This window comes from Rattus norvegicus, chromosome 9, assembly GCF_036323735.1.
Source record: "Rattus norvegicus strain BN/NHsdMcwi chromosome 9, GRCr8, whole genome shotgun sequence".
Classification (NCBI taxonomy): Eukaryota; Metazoa; Chordata; class Mammalia; order Rodentia; family Muridae; genus Rattus; species Rattus norvegicus.
The window spans coordinates 83,467,964-83,488,848 of record NC_086027.1 but is presented as its reverse complement, the minus strand read 5'-3'; the positions used below and the strand labels follow the sequence as shown (position 1 = coordinate 83,488,848).

Below are 20,885 nucleotides of genomic sequence, written 5' to 3'. Positions count from 1 at the left end.
AGCTGTTAGGCCCTCTGACTATATTACATATCTTGTGATGAATGATCTGAAAGGAAGCTGACTATATTTTAATGCAGTTTTAGTGGTGTTAAGAACTTGGAATGTTCAGCTTATCTGTGGGAAAATCTGCTCTGACTATTAAGTGTAGTAGTATATTCAATGCTCTCCATCTAGGAAATCTCAATAAACTGAAAGCTATTATTTTATTGCTCAAAAGTAAATAAGATGGTTTTCCCCTAAGTTCTTCTCGTGTTTTATACTTGACTTCATTTGCAAAGCTGTTTATTTCGATAATTAGAGCAAGAAGAGCAAGGTGGTATGGTTTGCATTATTTTAAAATATTGTTTGCTTTTCAGGAGGGGTCAGAAGAGACTTGTAGTGTAGAATAATTAACTTTACCAGTTAAATATCTACCTTTAATGATACAATTGTATACATTATATATTCTCCAATTTTCTGATAGTTCTAGACCATTGAGAGCCTGTCAAATGGTGAATTCCTGCATCACCAGTCCTTCTGCACCTTCAAAGTGAGTTCTTTTTCTTATGGACACAAATTTTGTCTTTCTAGTGTGGCCCACCCCCTTTTCTTCATTTCTTTTGCATGCCAGTTGCTCAGCATTGCTCATGCTTGGGGATGTCTTTGAGTCTGGCTTAGATAAGACCTGGGCACACATTTTAGCAATCAAAAAGCATCCCAAGATTTTGTTTTTAAATTTCTTAAAATATCTTTGTTAATACGTGATGTTTTTATCCTAAAACTCTGAAGAACTGAGTGTAAGGTTTAAAAGGATGAAATAACTCCTGTCTGAAGCACCCTTCCTCACAGGTAGACACAGACAGAAACCCACGTGTAGTTAGCTCCTCTCTTTGACGCTGACAGGGAGAATTCTGAACAGAAACAGGAACTAAGCACTAGAATGCAACTGTTAAAGTGTTTTATATTTTTTAAAGACCAAATTGTACTTCCTTTAAGAATTCACTGGAAATTCTTTTTATTTTATTAAGATTTATATATTTATTATATATAAGTACACACCAGAAGAGGACATCAGATCTCATTACAGATGGTTGTGAGCCACCATGTGGTTGCTGGGATTTGAACTCAGGACCTCTGGAAGAGCAGTCAGTGCTCTTAACCACTGAGCCATCTCTCCAGCCCTCACTGAAAATTCTTGATTAGACCTTTTTCCCCTAAAAATTTCATATCCCAAAGTTGTTTTTTTGGTTTTTTGTTTTTAGGAAAAACACCGTTTTGTTCTTTAAATGCTTGTTTGGGATTTGTGTAACCATAAAATGACATTTAGGATATTTTCCCTCCTGTTACCATTTTTTAGTACAATAAAACCAGATGATTAACATGAGTAGAAATCTGGACTGGTATCATTATGCTCTCCAGATACAATGAACAATACCATTTCCTGCTTAGAAAGTAAGCAAGTGGAGGCTAGTGAGCACTGGCTGCTCTTCCAATGGCCAGGGTTCAATTCCCAGCACCCATATGGCAGCTCATACCTGCCTGGACCTCCAGTTCCAGGGGATCCAACACCCTCACACAGACAAATATACAGGCAAAATACCAAGGCACAAAAAGTAAAAATAAGCTTTAAAATAACTTTTTTTAAGTAAGTGATTCATTTACAGTACAAACAGTTTTCACTGTTATAGGCAAGTTGCCGTCTGTAAACATTGTTGTTACTAATAGACTGTATTTTATGTGTCAGATCACAGTGGTTGCAAGAAACAGATGGTTTCATTGGATATATTGTACCTTGGCATAGCCATCTGTTTTACTGGGATGAGAATTTGAAAGTTGGTTAATAAAGGTGAATAGTATCTATAAGACCCATCATGCAAATCAAATTTAAACAAAGCTGAATTCTAAACACTATACATTGGTTCTTCTGTTCTTTGTCAAATTTCACCATGATAAAAACATCTCAGGTATCACTTTCCCTTCAACAAAGTATTGATAAAAAGCATGTCAAAGTTTGCTTGATGAGCATGAGTCAAAAATAAATTAAGAAAGCTAATTAGAGCTGGCTATGGTAGCGTACATCTATAATCCCAGCACCTGGGAGGTAAAGGCAGAAGGTTCAGGAATTGAAGACAGCCTGGGCTCTATGAGACTATGAACCATTGGTGGGGGCCTAAGTTGGCAAATTCTAAGTTATATTGAAGACCTGCCTTTGTGAGGCTCTTGGGAGTCTTCAGTTTTGATGCCAGCCACTGGCCTCTTCTCTACATTTCCAGGCTGTGCTCTTGATTTTTACTGCACTCTCCTTTTTTCTTGGTGTCATGCCTTATGTCTTTACAATTTTCATATTTAAATTAATTGTAGTTTTCAGATTTTTACTTTGTTCACTATAGAATATTAGTTTAACTTCCATCAAAGAAATCCTTCTTTGATGTAGTAACAGCTTATCAGGTATCACTGAACAATATTGTCTCCCATAAATGAATTTTAATGAGACCGAAGGTTGCCTTTTTAACCATTTATCTCTTAAAATTTTAACCATATTGGAAGGAATTTTCTAAACTACATGAATGCTTTTCTCCCTCCCCTCTCTGTTTTGTGGTTTTTGTTTGTTTGTTTTTTGGTTTGGGGGTTCTGTTTGGATACAGTTTCTCAGTGTAGCCCTAACTGTCCTGGAACTCATTTTGTAGACCAGGTTAGCCTGGAACTCATAGCTTCGCATGTCTGCCTCCTTAGTGCCGCTATTAAAGGCATGTGCCACCCCACCTCAGTTGTGAAAAGTACTTTCTGCTCTTCCCAGAGCCTTGGAGTTCAGATCCCAGCACCTGTGTCAAACAGATTACAACCTAGCTTCAGGGGTCTGGCACGTCCTTCTCGAGGCCTCCAGTACTCCAGTACTCCTCCAGTATTTCCACAAATAAGTGCACCCAGACCTAGAGCATATTGACACGTAGACATACATGCCTATATTTACAGAATCTTTTTACAAAGGAAAAGTGAACCCACATTCCAAGTGTCATACTACACGGGGTGTTGTTTTTTACTTTCAGACAAAATCTCGCTGTAGAACCCAGGCTGGTCTCACATGCAGTTCTATTGCCTCAGCCTCCCTAGTGCTGCCAAAACAATGCTCACTGCAGTGCCCGGCTTTGCTGTGTTGAAGATTGTACTCTTTGTCTTTGTGTTAAACGGCTTAGTTCTTTCTGTCCCTGCCCTTTGTAATTATCCACCCTTATTTCATAACTCATTTCTTGCAAATTTGCTACAGTATTGACCATATATCGTGTCCTAATATATAGGATTTAGAACTGCTTTTCTCAGGAGTTTTTTTATTGTTTTCTGGTTTAGGAATGTCTATTCTAGGAGGTAGACAGGTTGAGAATTCTCATCTCAAAATACTAAAATAAGTGGATTGTTACTGTCATTTTAAAAGTGCATAGAACAGGGGTTGGGGATTTAGCTCAGTGGTAGAGCACTTGCCCAGCAAGCGCAAGGCCCTGGGTTCGGTCCCCAGCTCCGAAAAAAAAAAAAAGTGCATAGAACATAATATAAAAGATCAAAAAGTAGCTCTCATGTGCTTATGTCAAAAATATGGTGGTGCAGGCCTTGAATCACACTTGCGCACTTGAGAGGCATAGGTAGGCGATCTTTGTGAGTTTGAGGCCAGCCTAGTCTATATACCATGTGAGTTCTAGGGCAGCCAAGGCTATGTAGGGAGACTCTAAAAGAAATGTACTGATTAGTTGCTATACCTTAATGGACTCAGTAGAATACTTTATAAAGATGATAACAAACTACATTTGGAATTGGTCATTAAAAGAAAAGGGCACAGAGTTTGCAGGTGATACACAGTAGCATAAGCATTTTTAAGCTATGGCTCTTGAGGAGAGTGTCAAAGTAACACATACATATACTTTTTTGACTGGTCATTTTTCTCTGTTAAATAGTTTTTTATAATGGAAAAGCTTTTTGTTTTGGTGTTTATACATCAAAAGCAAGCAAACAAAAAAAGACAAGTGTTTATCAGACATTTTTTTATGTATAATTACAGGAAATTTACCTTCAAATCCAAGAGCTCCTTGACATCATGCCTTGATTCTGACAGTGAGGATGAACTTAAACGCTCTGTGGCCCTCAGTCAGAGACTTTGTGATTTGCCAGGCAATGAACAGTACCAGGAAGATGTGGAAAAAGTAAGTAATGATTTGTCAAAACATCTGACAGTGTTCTGTTTAGTTTAGCTATCCAAACAAATGCCTCAGCAAATTAAAGAAATTGACAAAGTAGATCTCAAACATAATGCCTGTTTCAGACACTGGCTATGTAAGAGTACTTTTCCTAGATACAACAAAAAAACAAAAACCAAGTTTTGTCTGAGCATAATAGTGCATGCTTATCCCAGACAAAGGAGAATTAGGCAGAATTCCAGCTTCAAGGCCAGCCTGATCTGCGTAACAAGACACTAGCTCCAAAAATAGTAGTCTGTTTTAAAGAAATTAATGTTGCTGGGGATTTGGCCAGTGTTGAAGTACTTGGCTAGCATGTTTCAGGTTCTGGGTTCAATCTCCAATTCCTCACAAAAGGGCAAGGTGACATCAGCAACTCTCAGAACAACTTCCACATTCTGTTTCATCTCTTTGTTTATTTTGGTAGCTGTTGTTTTGAGGAGAATATCATAATGTTTTATATGAAAAGAGCAACTACAAAATGTAATCTTTAAATTAGAATCGTGAAAACATGGCTGCGTTGTCTGTTACAATCCTCAAAAAGTAAGCTTTTCCAGGTGTTGGCCTCATTCTGTAGAACTACAGGAGCTACTTACGTTCTATGTTGTCCCATCTTACAGCAGAGCTGAAGGATTGTGACTTGACTGTGAAAGAGCAGGAGAATCCTCCTAGAATAAAAGTTGCTCCATATATTTTATGACTTATATAAGCTTGTGTAGCTTTTGTTTTTCTTATTTTAGACAATATTGCTAGGTGATGTATGCCTTTAGTCCCAGTACTTAGAAGGCAGAAGCAAGTGGATGTCTGTGAGTCTGGTTCATGTAATAGTTCCAGGCCAGTCAGGGCTATATAATCTGACTCTGACTTAATTTAAAAAAAGAAAAGGCCACCCAGCATTTAAAATAGAATATTCAGGGTAGTAAACATAATGTTTACATATATATCTGGGCCAAAATACCTAGTACTTATTATCTTTCACTAATCTTTTGATTTTGGGGTCTTTGGGGTTTTTTGTTTTGTTTTGTTTTGTTTTTTTGGTTGGGTTTTTGTTTGTTTGTTTTGTTTTGTTTTTTGAGACAGAATTTCATGTTATAGCCCAGGCTGGCCTAGAACTTACAGCAGTTTTCTTGCCTCTGCCTCCTAAGTGCTAGGATTACAGACATACACCACCATACCCAGTTGACTTACTGTTTGGAGTAACTTTATTTTAGCAGTGTTTACCTTCCAAATTTCTATAAAGGGTATACTTTGCACCTGTCATAATCAAGCAAAACTGTTGGGTTTGGAGTTGAAGCTCAGTTGGTAAAGTGCTTGCCTGGTGTACATGAAGCTGTGGGTGTGAACAACAAATTCAGTTCCACACTCTTTATTTTTAAAGTGTGTGTGTGTGTATTAGGGTGGGAAGATTGCTCTTGAAAGCAGAAGACGGTCAGACTTGTGAACTGAGAACTAAACTTGATCCTCTGCAAGAGCAGTATGAACTCCTGGCTGATCAGCCATCTTTCCAGCCTTCCAGTTCCCACTTTAAACTCTAGGGTATATTAGATTCAGTGTTGAACATTAGCTATATTGATTAACATTCGTATTGGTAGACATTGGGTATATTAATGGACACTTTGCCTTCTTGTAAAAGTAATTCTCTTCTATAGGATTTGAAATTGTGCAGATTAGATCCTGGGAAGTCCGAATTGGAGAACTCAGGATTTGACAGAATGAGTGAGGAAGAGGTGCTGGCAGCTGTGTTAGAGATAAGCAGGAGAGAAGCCTCGCCGGTACTCAGCCCTGAAGATGATGATAAGCCAACCAGCAGTCCGGACACTGGGTTTGCAGAAGATGATATTCCAGAGATGCCTGAAAATCCAGACGCTATGGAAATTGAGAAACCCAAAGCAATCACTGAGCCAGGTAAGGTTCATCAAGATAAGCATCTTTACACAAAATACGTTGTTCCAGAGCCTTTACTGACAAGAGTTTCTAAATAATCCAAGCCCTCACTTTTGGGAATGGAATTCATAGAGTGATACCACAAAATTATTTTCTAGATTTTGTGGAGTCAATGTGTCTTCGATTTCGAATTACTTTATATGTAAATAAAATAGTAGTGTATACTCAGGTTGACAAAAACCAAAAGGCTGATGGGGTTTTATTTCCTCTTAATGCAATGTGTTCCCCTGCTCTTGTTAGTCACTGTGCAATAAGTATCACTTGGTCATATTCATTCTTTGTTCTCAGAACCATTCTGTGGGTCAGTACTCCTGAATCAAGGGCATTCTCCACTGCCCTAGAATATTTGACAGTATCTTTCATTTTTGGTTATCACAGTAGAGAGTAATGAACTGCTTCTGGCATGAGCATTTCTATATCCATAGATGAGAGGAATCTTAATTCCTGTCAGGTGACTCAGTAAAGATCTCCTATCCCTGATAGAGTCTGGGGATCCTGCTAAAATTTGTAGCATACACGCTTCTCCATTTCCCGGTCCCCAAAAGGCCTTATCAGCACCCCGTGCAAATTATTAATGATACTGAGGCTGAAAAACCCTGATATAGATGAAATTGTTAGTCCCAAAAAGTTCTAAGGCTGGGAGTGTAGTAGTTTGTTTAGTAGCCGGGTGTCTACTAAAGACTCTGGGTGTGGTTCCCTAGCATCCCCAAATAGGCATGATGGTGCATACCAGTTATCCCAGCAAGGAGGTGTAGATGGGAGTTAACGTCTAGGCCATCCTCAGATACATAGCAAGTTCTAGGCCTGCCTGAGCTGTTAGATTATAACCTGCAGTGTTAATGAGGGCGAGGTAACTACTCTCTCAACAGGAGGTGTCACTAGAGTCCACAAATTTCAGGTTTTCTCCAAAATAATGTTCTGCTTCTTTAGGTCCTGCTAGTTTTACTGAGATAACAAAAGACTGTGATGAGAATAAAGAAAACAAAACTCCAGAAGGTTCTCAGGGAGAGGTTGATTGGCTCCAGCAGTATGACATAGAGCGGGAAAGAGAGGAGCAGGAGCTGCAACAAGCCCTGGCCCAGAGCCTTCAAGAACAAGTAAGATGCTGTCTGATGCTGCTTCCTCCCTGCTTCCTAGAGATCATCACAATGACCCATGTGTTAATCATTGACTATGTGTCAGTCGTTGCTCCTAGTTATTTACATACAGTTAGATATTAGGAAAAATTATTTGGGCTTGTTTTGGATTGGAACAGTTATTAAATTAGGGTTTTCATTATGAAAATGGATTTTTCTTTACTTAATCTAGATCTAAAAGGCTTCCCTGGGGATTGTAATAAACAGCCAAGGTTGAGAAGAGTGCCTTAAAATCTCATAGTCAGTTCTTCTCACCTTTATTTATAAACAGTGCTGCTGTACGTACAGTACAGTAGATATGTGCATGTGATGCTGGAGACGGGGCCCAGGCCTTATCCGTGCTACACAAGGATTTTACCTCTGAGCTTCATCCCCAATCATAAAGGCAGCTAAACATTTTTATTTATGTTTTTTATTTTTTTGTTTTGAGTCAGGGTTTCTCTGTGTAGCCCTTTCTGTCCTAGAACATGCTCTGTAGACCAGGTTGACCTTGAACCCAGAAATGCATCTGCCTCAGCCTCCCCAATGCTTAGAATTAAAGGTGTGTTCTACCACTGCCCAGCCTGTTTATATTTTTTCCCAAGAATACCTTTACTATTTCAGAAAAATGACAGTCGAGGTTCCTCATTTGGTATTGCTGCCAAACATGTCTTGTAGATCTGGTTTCTTTAGTTAGGATAAAGTATTAAAAATGTTAGCCTATGGAGATGCTGTTCATTCTACTGTCATACACAGGGCGTGAGTGTCTCCTAGATGAAAGTGATTCAGCATCCTCTCAGGGGAGCAAGCCACTTGTGTTCTACACTACATACAATTAGTTATTGAAAAAGGAAAAGTGTATTCATTGTAGGTTGTTTGAAATCAGCATTGTAGCAGTGTTTACATCTGCATCGTAAAAAGTGATAAATGCTAAGTCCAGGGAAAAGAAAGTAAGTTGTTTGCTAGGTGTGAATTATGTGTCAAGCATTTTTTTAAAGGTCTGTTTACTTATTTTATGTGTATGATTCCACTGTTGCTCTCTTCAGACACACCAGAAGAGGGCATTGGATCCCATTTCTGATAGGTGTGAGCCACCATGTGGTTGTTGGGAATTGAACTCAGGACCTCTGGAAGAGCAGTAAGCACTCTTAACCGCTGAGCCATCTCTCCAGCCCTGTAACTAGAATTTTATATATTAAAAAAAAAGGGGGCTGGAGAGGTGGCTCAGTGGTTAAGAGCACTGACTGCTCTTCCAGAGGTCCTGAGTTCAAATCCCAGCAACCACATGGTGGCTCACAACCATCTGTAATGGGATCTGATGCCCTCTTCTGGTGCATCTAAAGATAGCTACAGTTACTCATATAAATAAAGTAAATCTTAAAAAAAAAAAAAAAAAATTATGCCACACAGTCACACTGAATGATTTTAGGTTGGCAAGCCTAATGTTATTGACAAGAGGAAATAAAAACCCCAATGTTATGTTTTAAGAGGACAGTGTTGAAAAAGGAACAAGCTTCCATTCCACCTTCCACATAGGTCATAGTTCAAATACCTGTTAAGCTAGAGAAAGCATGGTGAGCAAGTGCTCCCAGAGCAGTGTGTTGTGCCTTCATTGGCTTATCTAAGGAGCACCTCCATAAATACTTGTTCTTGTTCTCTGTAGGAGGCTTGGGAACAAAAAGAAGATGATGACCTCAAAAGGGCTACAGAGTTAAGTCTTCAAGGTATGGAGAGGAGTTTAATTACATTTTTAAACGGGAAAGTGTATTAATACATAGAAGAACATTTTAAACATACATATATATATATATATGAGACTGACAAAGTCTTGTTTAGCCTAAGATATCTTTGGAACTCTGTAGCTAAGGATGGCCTGGATGGCCTTAAACTGATCCCCTGCCAAGTGCGGAGATCACATGCAGGGCCTGTGTGTGCGAGGTACACTCTGCCAACTAAGCTCTTTTGCTTATGATTTTTGTTTTGTTTTGTTTTTCTTTCTTTTTTCTTTTTTTCGGAGCTGGGGACAGAACCCAGGGCCTTGCGCTTGCTAGGCAAGTGCTCTACCACTGAGCTAAATCCGCAACCCCTTGTTTAGTTTTTTAAATGTAGTAACAGATTTATAGTATTTCTGTTAGAGTGTGTGTGTGTCTGTGTGTGTGTGTGTGTCTGTGTCTGTGTCTGTGTGTAATTTTTTTTTTAAACTGGAGCTGGAGAGATAGCTCAATGGTTAAGTGAACTGGTTCCTCATCCAGAGGTCCAAGGTTTGATTTCCAACATCCATATGTCATTCATTCATATATATATGTGTGTGTGTGTGTGTGTGTGTGTGTGTGTGTGTGTGTGTGTGTGTGTCTTTATAACTCTAGTTGTATAGAAAACAGCACCCCTTTGATGTCCATGGGCACCAGGCATGCACATAGTACCTAAATACGTGCAGGCAAAAGACCCTATTATAAATAAATCTAAAAGTATATGCATGTAGTTTAAAAGTTATTTTACTATCTATACCTATATCAAAATAACATTTTTTAATCTCAAAAGGCAAAATATCTGTTTAATAGAAGATTTATAGTTCCATTGCTAAGATTTTTACAATATATGGCTTCAATCCAATTGACTTCTCCAGCAGTTCACTCTCAGGAAATCAGTTGAGAGAGCCAAGAGAAAGAACTCAGTAGCATAAGGTTTACATACAGAGGGATGGAGAGATAGTCCAGTGGGTAAGAGGACTTGCTGTACAAACATGAGGACTTGAGTTTGGATCCCTTATCTATATATATTTAAAAAAAGAAAAAGCCTACTCACAGATATGCTGTAATCCCAGTACCATGTGGTGGGGAGGAGCTACGAAAGTGCCAGGATGACTAGAGCTGGCTGCCTGCCTATCTCTAGGTTCGGAGAAAGAGACCCTCTTTCACAGGAAGTAGGCAGAGAACAATAGAATAGGATACATAGACACACTTAAAATACATTTAAATTTTTAGAAACTCACGAATGGTCATGTTATTTAGCAGAATATTTGGAGTGAGTACTGAAGTATAAAGAGATCTTGGATGGCTCTTCACTTCTGTTAAACTGCCTTTGGTTTTTCTCCCGTTCTCAGAAACAGATTGAGATAGAACACACTTGGGTAGTATAAAAATGAGTGATCCTGGGGCTGGGGATTTAGCTCAGTGGTAGAGCGCTTACCTAGGAAGCGCAAGGCCCTGGGTTCGGTCCCCAGCTCCGAAAAAAAGAACCAAAAAAAAAAAAGGGGGGGGGGGATCCTGACTGATCTGAAAAGCAGAGTATAGAGGCGAGCACTGGCAGCACTGTAGTTAGGACAAAGTTACAGACACAAAACTACGATTCTCAGGCATTCTGCCTTCAGGGCCACCTGGGGATGGGGTCCACAACTAGCTATGCAAGAATGATCTTTTTTTTTTTTTTTTTTTAAGATTTTATTTTTATTCATTTTATATATGACGAATACACTGTCACTGTCTTCAGACACACCAGAAGAGGGCATCGGATCTCTTTACAGATGGTTGTGAGCCACCATGTGGTTGCTGGGATTTGAACTCATGACCTCTGGAAGAGCAGTCAGTGCTCTTAACCACTGAGCCATCTCTCCAGCCCAGCAAGAATGATCTTAACTGAACCTCCTACATATACCTCCCAAGTGCTAGGAATGGGGTCCTGTAGCACACCACCTGGTTTCACTTTTGTAGTTTTGTTTTGTTATTTTTAAGATGGTCTCACTATAAAGCTGTGGCTGGCCCTCGAACGAACTCTGTGGCCCAAATGGTCCTCCATCTCACAGAGACCCACCTGCCTCTGCCTCTGCCTCTGCCTCTGCCTCTGCCATGTAGGATTAAAGGGATGTGCCACTATGCCTGGTTCCAGTTGTGTATTGACTCCCACAACACTCCCCAGCTTTCTTAAGAAAGATCATGATGGAGCTTGGCCCCAAGGATGCACCTCTTCCAAGACCACACCTCCTAATCCTTTCCAAAGTAGGAGTTCCAACATCTAGGGACCAAGTATTTAAACATATGAGCCTATGGTTGCCATAGGCTCATTCAAACTGCCACTTCACTCCACGCTATAATGTTCACTGGCTTGATCTTGGGCAGGCAGTCAGTCATAGCTACTTTGAGTTCATAAGTAGAGTGGCCTGACATGTCCAGTTACTGTCTCATTCCAATCCTCCTGACCTCTGTCTTTCAATTCCTTCTTTTGTGGTGGTCCCTGAGCCTTAGGAGCAGATAGTGTGGTATAGATGACTCTTTGTCCTTTGGCTATTTGTGAGTTTCTGTGTTAACCACTGTCTACTGCACATAGAAACTCTAGTGAGGGTTGATAGCTGCACTAATCAGTGGGCACACAGATTCAGAGGGCAATTTAATACTTTGTCCATTTAGCAAAATAACAGTAGTAAATTTATCCTTTGGGTCTATAAGCTCCCCGGCCAGTGTTTCTTAGTGAGATTCATAGTACCTAGTATGAGTTTCTTTCTGTGAAGTAGGCCTTAAATCCAGTTAGAAGTAGTTGGATACAACCACAGCATTTGTTCCACTGCTGCACCCATGGGCATACCTTGCTATTCTAGTTGTTTGTGTATTCACATGGGCTCACAACTGGGTAAAACCGTTGATGACTCTTTCCCCAGCATCTTCTGATAAACTAGGTGAAGGCATCACAGTGCCAGGGAGGTGAAGACAGTCTCACCAGAACCCATCCTAGTGAGAGACCTTGTCTTTAAAAATCCAGGTAGAAGGGCTGGAGAGATGGCTCGGTGATTAAGAACACTCTGGCTGCTCTTCCAGAGGTCCCACGTTCAATTCACAATCATGTGTAACTCTAATTCCAGGAGATCTCTTACCCATTTCTGGCCTCCAAGGGTAGCAGACGTGCATGTGATGCATAGATAATATGTACAGATGAAACACCCATGCACATAAAAGTTAACAACGAACAAAGCAGGGCAGGTGGCTCCTAAGGAACAACGCCAGGTACATGCACAGTCACCTGAACTTACGCAGACACACAGCAAACAAGAAAAGGGGCACTTCTTCCATAGATCCCTACGTTTACAGTTACTTCCTAGGGTGCCTGAGTGAACCTGGTTAATAGAATATTTTGTTTTCTTAGGATGATGAGATAAATATTTGAAGCTAGGTTTTTAGTTTGTTTTGGGTTTTTTGTTTGTTTGTTTGTTTTGTTTTTGTTTGTTTGTTTGGTTGGTTGGTTGGTTGGGTTGGTTTGGGTTGGGTTGGGTTGGGTTGGGTTGGGTTGGGTTGGGTTGGGTTGGTTTTTGTTTTAAGACATGGCCTTGTTTTATAGTCCAGAGTACCCTCTATAAAAAAAAGTGCTTTAGAGATCTGTAAAACTCAGTCTTCAGCCTTTCTTCTGCCTGGTGTTAGGATTGCAGTTGGACACCCTCAAGTCTAGCTCTGTCTTGAGCTATTCTTCCCAGTCATCCTATGTCTGTTCTAAGAACTTTTACAAGACCCATCTTTCTGTTCTTCAGAGTTTAACAACTCTTTTCTGGATTCCCTGGGCTCAGATGAGGACTCTGGAAACGAGGATGTTTTTGATATGGAGTACACAGAAGCTGAAGCCGAGGAACTGAAAAGAAATGCTGAGGTATGGTTGCTGACACTGCGGGGGTCCCCTCTGCTCCTTCTCTTTAGAGACTCTCTTCAGTATACCACAGCTTCCGCCCCTCAGCCGCTGGCAACTCATCTTCATCTTCTCTTTTGCTCTTTATTTCCTTCAGACAAAACAGAAATACATCCTGACTGTCTGATGTTCTTCTTAGATAAGAACATGTATATCCATATAAATGGAGACATAGATATATTACATTATCTCTAGTTTTACCAAGTAACTACTAATGCATCTAATGAAAACTGTTCATTCGGTTAATTCTGTAATAATAAACATATTGGTGTACCCTCCTACACTTTTTGTTTTGTTTTTGTTTTTGTTTTTTTTTTTAGACAGGGTTTCTCTTTGTAGCCCTAACTATCCTGGAACTTAGCTTCAAACTCACAGAGATCACCTGGTGCTGCCTCCCAAGTGCTGGGATTAAAAGTACGCTATCATGTCTAGCATCCTTTTCTTTTTGCAAATGATTGCTTTTCCCCAAAAAAGACTGATTACTTGGGATTCTACTCTTCTAGCACACACCTATTATTGGCAACTAGTAATTTATTATTTTGTCATTCCCACTTTCATAGGTGTTTAAAAATGTTATAACTTAAGCAATGTTTTGTTCTGCTTGTTAAATCCTATTTGCTTGACTTAATGGCTCATGCCTATAATCTCAGCACTTGGGAGGCTGAGGCAAGAAGATCCACCAAGAGTTCAAGGCCAGCCTGGACTACAGAATGAGATCCTGTGTCCAGAGGGGAGAAAAGATTATTTACAAGTTTTTTTTTTAACTTTATTTTATGTTTCTGTTCGTTTTTATTTATGGTGTGTGTATGTGTTCTATCTGTATATGGAGCCTATATACCAAAAGAAGGCATCAGATTCCATTACAGATGGTTGTGAGCCACCTTGTGGTTGGTAGGAATTAAAACCCAAGTCCTCTAGAAGAGCAGCCAGTGCTCTTAATCGCTGAGCCATCTTTCCATCCCTTTATTTCTTTTTTTTAAATGAAGTCTCCTGTAGTTCAGACCATGAACCAGCTATGTGCCAAGGATAACCTTCTGACCCTAACACCTGTATCTCCTGAGTATTCCCACTATAGGCTTGTGTCACCATGTTCTGTCTATGCGGTGCTATACTGAACCCAGGGCTTCATTAGGCCAAATAAACAGTCTACTAGCCGAGCAGCATCTCCAGCCTGAGCACTTTATTCTAATGTCTGTCGTCCTTTAAATGAACATACTACTTAGGTAATTTTTAACTAACACTGAATGTTTAAATTAGTTTTGTTGGTGGTGGTGGGTTTTTTTGTGTTTTGAAAAGGTTTTTGCTATAAAATACAGTCCAAGGTGGACTAGAAATCTGATCCTTCTGCTGAGTACTGAGATTAGAAACATGCTTCCACACAACTTCCATTTTTGATTATCATAGTGTTTTCAGCAACTGTGTGATTATAGTATTCTCCACATTTCGAATTTCCTATTTAAGATAAACTTCCCAGAGTAAAATAATTCATCAAAATTTATGAATTGCTAATCGTTTTTGATTGTTTTTCAAGACAGGGTTTCTCTAAATATCCCTGCCTGTGCTGAAACTTGCTCTATAAACCAATCAGGCTGGCCTTGAACTCAGATCTGTCTGCCTCTATCTCCCAAGTGCTAGAATTAAAGGTGTATGCTACCACTACCGGGCACTAATAGCTTTTATTTCCTAATAGCTGTATTCCATCTTCAGGTTTGACTTTATTGTATATTCTACAGTGTATAAATTTCACTTTTAATTTTTTATTTTATTGATTACTTTAATACAGCATTTAAAATGTAGAAAAAGTCAACTTATTGTATATATGCTAACCTCATTATAATATTGCAGTGAGTGATTTAATATACATAAAGTATACCTTTTTTGAAGATTTTAGGCGTGTGCACGCACGCACACACTCATGTGCACTCGCATGTGCTCGTGTGTGCGTTCATGCAAACTGTCAAGGCCAGAAGCAGGCCTCAGCTCCCCTGGAGCCAGAGTTTTATAGGCAGTTGTGGTGCCTATATGGGTGCTGGGAACTGAACTTGAGTTCTACATAAGTACAGGATACTCTTGACTCTTAAGCTATTTCTCCAGTCCCAAGTATATTCCTTTCTTTTAAGTTTTTTTTTAGGATAATTCCTGGAGATAGGAGTCATACACTAAGGTTTATAAACTGTAACCACTGAAGTGTTTACTGACTTTTACTACACTGTGCACTCAAGATTATCTATATCACCTTTTATTAATGTAAAGTCATTATTTTACTTTTATCCAAATGAAGGGTTACATCCACTTACTTGTGTTTTCAGACAGGAAATCTTCCTCACTCCTATCGGCTCATCAGTGTTGTCAGTCACATTGGGAGCACCTCTTCTTCAGGTAAATGGACACCATTTGCCCCGTGTGTTAGTATTTGCTTGTCTTTATTAGGTTTAGGTTGACGACTGTAAGGAAAAGTCAGAGACTAAGGATGTAATTGATAAAGTGCTTGCCTACTAGCATGCAGGACTTCATCTCCACTACTGTATAAATTTAAAAGTGGGATACATATCTGTGAGCCCAGCATTCATAAAGTGGAGGCAAGAAGATCAGGAGTTCAGGGCCAGTCTGAAACCTCATCTATAAAAAGATAAGGAAACTTTAAATATTCCCTTAAACCCTGTGTGTGGATTATGTAAATTGGTGTGACTATTTTGGTTTTTCTATTCATAAATGATGATAAATATTCTCCTGAGCAAATATATTTTTTAGAAAGTTATCTACCTGGGGAAATGATTCCGTGGATAAAGTACTTGCCTTCCAAACATGAGGGCTAGAATTTGGAGTTCAGCATCCATATGAAAATCCAATGGCCTATCTGGAATCCTAGCCTCATGTAAGCTGGCTAGCTAGCTACATAAGTGAATCTAGAAAATTCTGGGTTTAACAAGACACCCAACCACAGTAAATAAAGAAGGAAGTGATTGAGGAAGACACATGTATGCACACATGCAAAAGATAAAAGTAAGAAACTGTTCTCTGGGTTTGGTACATTTCTGTAATACACTGAACACTTGAGAAGCAGCATGGTTTATTTTTTTAAAAAGGTAAAAAGAAAAACCTCAAGGCCTTGTGAACCACATAAGTGAGCGCAAGGTTAACCAAGCTTCCTAAAGACACCCTGTCTAAAATGGCCAAGAGCTGAAATGAAACTCTGTTGCAGAGTACATACACACAACCTATCACTTTAATTCTCTGTACGTATTTTTAAATGAATTTGAGAAATATTGCTGAAGCTGATAATAATGGGGCCATGACTTGTTTCTCTTTCTCAAACTTCTGATAACTGAGAAAAAGGTTTATTTTGGAAAAACTGTAATTTTCTGACTTTGTTTCAGGTCATTACATTAGTGATGTGTATGACATTAAGAAACAGGCATGGTTCACTTACAATGACTTGGAGGTCTCTAAAATCCAAGAGGCTGCCGTGCAGAGTGATCGAGATCGCAGCGGCTATATTTTCTTCTATATGCACAAGTAAGAACCCCAGCAGATGGCAGAACAGGCTGGGGCCATCCAGACTCTGCTCCCAGCACTTTATAGCTGGGGGCTTTGGAGTTTCCTGTCTTTGCCTATGGTTTATCTCTTGATAGTTCTCAAAACCCCCAAATATTTTCTCTGCTCACGTTATCATCTGATAAGAATATCTGAGGATTACACTTATAGTGGTTGTTCTGTGGTAGGATCTATCTTATAAGCTAGTCTTCAATTCTCTCAGTGAGGTCTGATCATGTGAATAGGAACTGCACAGAGTTCTTACCAAAGCTAACTGCTGGCATGTCCTCATTCTCAGAAATCAGCTTCCAGGGTTAAGATGCTCAAACAAGTAAACTGCTAAATTAACAAAACCTAAGTGCCAAGCAGGATTGTGCAATTTCATCAATATCCATGTCCTGGTTTGATTTGCTTTGGTTTTTCCCTCACCTGTATTTCTCTCTTCTCATTGAATTCTGATTTTTGTGGTTCTTTTTCTTTTAGGGAAATCTTTGATGAGTTGCTGGAGACAGAAAAAACCTCTCAGGCGCTTAGCATGGAGGTGGGGAGAGCTGCTCGTCAGGCCTCGTGAGGAGAATCTCGTGGGCGGCGGCATGAGCTGCACATCTGTCACTGCCACCCTCCTCACTGTCCTCTGCCCCAAGAGAATTGGAACTCTACTTGATGCAGGAGCAACAGCAGCTCAGGGCCAAACCAAAAGAAGCTTCAGTCATGTGCACCGCTCCATGCTGTTTTATGGAAACCTTGGTCTCATCTATAGCTGATTATCCTCTTTTTCTCCTACAAGAGTGCCGCTTCCTTTTGTGTTAGGAATGAATACATGCTGTAAATATATATGTACATACCCACACACATATATTGAATGAATGGAGCCTTAAAGAGCTAGGATGAGCCACCAGAAGTGTAGTATTCCTGCTCACAATGAATGCTGCAGCATTTGGCGGAGAAATCAAAGTGTCCAAGCACATTCATCTGAGGAGGTCTGAGGATGCACATAGCGTTTGGCTTTTAACTTTTGGGTTTTTGTTTTGTTTTGTTTTTCATTTTGAGTAGCTTCACTCAAGTCCAACCTTTCATGTTTGTTGTAGGTAAAGCTCACTGGAAAGCTAGTTACACTAAAAACAGTTCTATTTTCCTTGCAAGAGGCATTTCTGTAGCCTAATTTGAGTTTTATTTTTCTTTTGATTTTATGATTCTCATGCTGTTTACGTGCAGTTTCCAAAATGGATTGTTGGTGCTTCAGAACGTCACAGCCCCCTGCTGTGGTTATGCTCTCGGCACTTTGTTTCAGATGTTTCCACACACTGTGCTCTTCGTACTCTTCCGTGCGGTGGTAGTGGTAAAGCTTTTGTTTTCTTCTGTGTGGAACACGCATGACCCCAACGGATTACGGCCTCAGTTGTGAAGGGTTCAGAGACAGCTCATCTGGGACTGACAGGGACGCTCAGGGCAGGGAAGAACACTAGTCCCTGACCTGCGGGCACAGGGAGAGGGGCCATGCTACCTTTCACAGTGCAGGCTCTGGACCACTAAAACTGAGAGCTAAACACTGTTGCAAGGGTTAAATGAGTAGCCAGAGGGGATTCCAGGAGCTGTCAGTCAAAGGTGCCTAGTATATCTCTTACTTGTTAGTGCTCTGAGTGTGACCAAGTGTCAGTGTAGTGGCCAGTGCTGCAAAAGTCACTCTGCTCACACGACCTGCCTGGTTAAGCAGCTAATGAAACCATAAAATGAACCTGAGGGAATTGTCAGCTCAAGTATCATTAAGATTGCACAGACCTTAGCAAAATGAAGCCTGCATTCATTTTTTCCCGTTTTTTCATTCTTTTATTATTAATGGGAGGGTTGCTGTGAATTCTAAGTTAGGTATGAAACCATATTAGATTTTCAGAGGATGTTAAAAACCCATCATTGAAGATGCAACATCTCTTCTGGAAGAGTGTATTCAGAGAGCTCCAGCCTGATTCTTGGGTATATTCTCACTTAATCACCTCTTCTAAAGCTCTGAATCGCTGGAGTGTGCCTCGGTGCTTTGACTACTGATAAACTCTGACTCCTACCATCTACACACATAGTGACTGTTCCAGAGTGGCCCAGGTAGGCTGTGCAGTAGTTTAAAACAGAGGGAAGTATTTGTGTCTAAAACTAACCTTAACCTGTGCTGTCTCACTTGTAGCAGAAGCCTGGTTTTGTCTGGTTTTGCTCGAAAGTGACTGGTTATCTCGAATGGTTGATGATCGTGTGCTTTAGCAAGTTCTCTCTCGTCTCTGCACTGGAGAACGTCAAGCTGTTGAAATGATGGGGAGGTTTTTGTTTTTGTTTTTGTTTTTTAAAGGCTCTGCATTGAGGTGTGGAGGACACTAGAAATGATGCCCTGGGCCTAGACTGCCTCCTGGGTTTTTGAGCTGCTCTGACAGCTTCTGTTCCTGTTGACTTAGAAGTCTGCTTGACACAGAGCCTGATTTGTTTTGACTCTCATGTCTTGGGCAGGACTTGTTAGTTAAAAATAGGTTATTCCTTGCAAATTTAGGACTTAAGTTTTATGCCCAGTTCATACAATGACCTGTCAACCTCCCCTGCTCCCTTCTTTCCTTTAACTTGACCGCTTGGCTCCAAATGGCAATCTCACCTAGACTTTATTATAGGGTACTGGTTGGTCTAAGGTGGCTGTGTCTATTTTAAAATTATGAGTAAATGATATATTCCTCTTTTTTTTAATACTGTGAACAAAGAATTGGGAGATAGAACAGTTAACATGTTGGGCTGGGAAGGGACAAAGTATTAGATAGGAACAGAGGGTGTCCATTCCCTTCAGTCAGCATAATAACCTTCCTGTGTAAAATGCCAAATGTATGGTTATGTTACTTTAAATGACTGAACTGGAATTTTATAGCAATTAGTACTCTATGCAATCTTGTCATCTTAGCCAAAACTGGAAGAGAAAATAAGCTAAAAAGTTGATTTTACACACACACACACCGTGTTATGCAGAGTTAAAAAGCTGCATGTGAATATTATCTTAGTAGCCAAGACTGTCATTTAGGTCTGTGGGGAGGCTGTTCGCTTGCTTCATAGATATGTGTACACACACACTCATAAGCTTTGTCCCAGCAGGAAGAGTCAGCGAATCCATGAATTGTTTACTTTCTGATTCCAAATTGGTTTCTTACTTTTCTGTGGTCAGGTTTAATTAACCTAGACAGCTCAGCAGAGCAGACATCGCAAGCGTGGATGTGTGTATGTGTAGATGTGTGTATATTTTAAGATGTAGTACTTACAAATCAGTTAACTCTGGGTGCAAATATTGAACTTCACATTTTTTTATTTTTCTTCTAGATGAAGTAAAAAACTCCTAGGGAAAGGCTCCAATAGTTCAAACCTCAGCATAGTGACTTTGCGTTTTTCCCTGCACACCACAGACTCATATGCAGGTCTCTAACCAGATCTGTGCTCATGTGAACCTTGCACTCATGTGAACTGTGTATATATAGGGACACTTTCAGAAACTGGGCCCAACACACATGAGAGTGGCATAAAGTGTCTGCTCTTCTGCCTGCTTTACAGTAACATCTCTGCAAACACACAAAAACAGATCTCTGCCTTCAAACACCTTTGTAATGCATTACTTAAGATTCTGTCTATATTGTCTTATCATCTGGAGAACTATTTTATTGAAAACCTCTAGTTTCTTGGCCACAGGAGTTTTGTAACAGAGGTACTCTGTATGTTGCCACAGTAGACTTGATGGTTGCTTTAGTTACTAGATCTGAGCAGTCTCTCATTTGTACACGATTGTAAATTGCGTCCTTTCCATGAGTGCTGTGTACCTAAGGTCTGGAGGTTGTAATTAGGTGTTCCCATATGAATAAACATTTTAGTAACAGTGGACTTAAAAGTTACAGATAGGAGATAGTCCTCAAGCCTGAGAGGAAGCTGGATGAGGGTCAGTAGTCACGATCCAGGTGTGTCCAGCCAGATCAAGAACAAAGGACGGTTGTCTGAACTACTCAGCTGGAATAAAGAGTGGGCAAGGAGGAGACCATTGTAGTGTGTGTACCTGTCCCCATGCTTCCTTTCCTCTTCACGGTTCCTCCTCACCCTCCCTGGCCCTTTGGTGGGGGTTCTTCATGGCTGGGGGTGGGCTGGAACAGAAGTGAGGTTCCTGCACTTTGCTGATTGAGCCGCTCCCAGGTTTGCTGGCAGCTTTGGCCACGTTGTGAGGTGGCTGTTTTCCTTGTGTTCAGAGTGACTTGAGTTCTGAGGATTGATGTTTGTGTGGAACGGCGCTTTGTCTGTGTTTTAGCAGAGCTGTTCCTCTCATCCTTTAAGATTTTTCCCCCTGGTTTTGTTTTCTTTTTAAATTATACAAATGACTTTTTTTTGGTATGTGTGTGAGAAAGACATTAAAGCCTTTATTAACCTCATA

The 20,885-nt window shown here is 40.1% G+C and overlaps 1 protein-coding gene across 15 annotated transcripts in view; it reads left to right on the top strand.

The window, feature by feature from the left end:
- Nucleotides 1-20,883, top strand: part of Usp37 (ubiquitin specific peptidase 37) — a 99,883-nt gene extending 79,000 nt beyond the window's left edge. For 7 of the 15 annotated variants that reach the window (XM_008767307.4, XM_006245293.5, XM_063266500.1 and 4 more), the window contains 9 exons: nt 464-529; nt 4,028-4,169; nt 5,852-6,107; nt 7,077-7,243; nt 8,925-8,985; nt 12,774-12,889; nt 15,235-15,304; nt 16,303-16,441; nt 16,943-20,883. In XM_008767307.4, coding sequence (XP_008765529.1) covers nt 464-529; nt 4,028-4,169; nt 5,852-6,107; nt 7,077-7,243; nt 8,925-8,985; nt 12,774-12,889; nt 15,235-15,304; nt 16,303-16,441; nt 16,943-17,030 — 1,105 coding nt within the window. In that variant the 3' untranslated portion in view covers nt 17,031-20,883. The remainder of the gene's footprint in view (nt 1-463; nt 530-4,027; nt 4,170-5,851; nt 6,108-7,076; nt 7,244-8,924; nt 8,986-12,773; nt 12,890-15,234; nt 15,305-16,302; nt 16,442-16,942) is intronic. The other 8 variants (XM_063266507.1, XM_063266503.1, XM_063266506.1 and 5 more) reach the window with 3 other exon arrangements.
- Nucleotides 20,884-20,885: the final 2 nt, after the last annotated feature.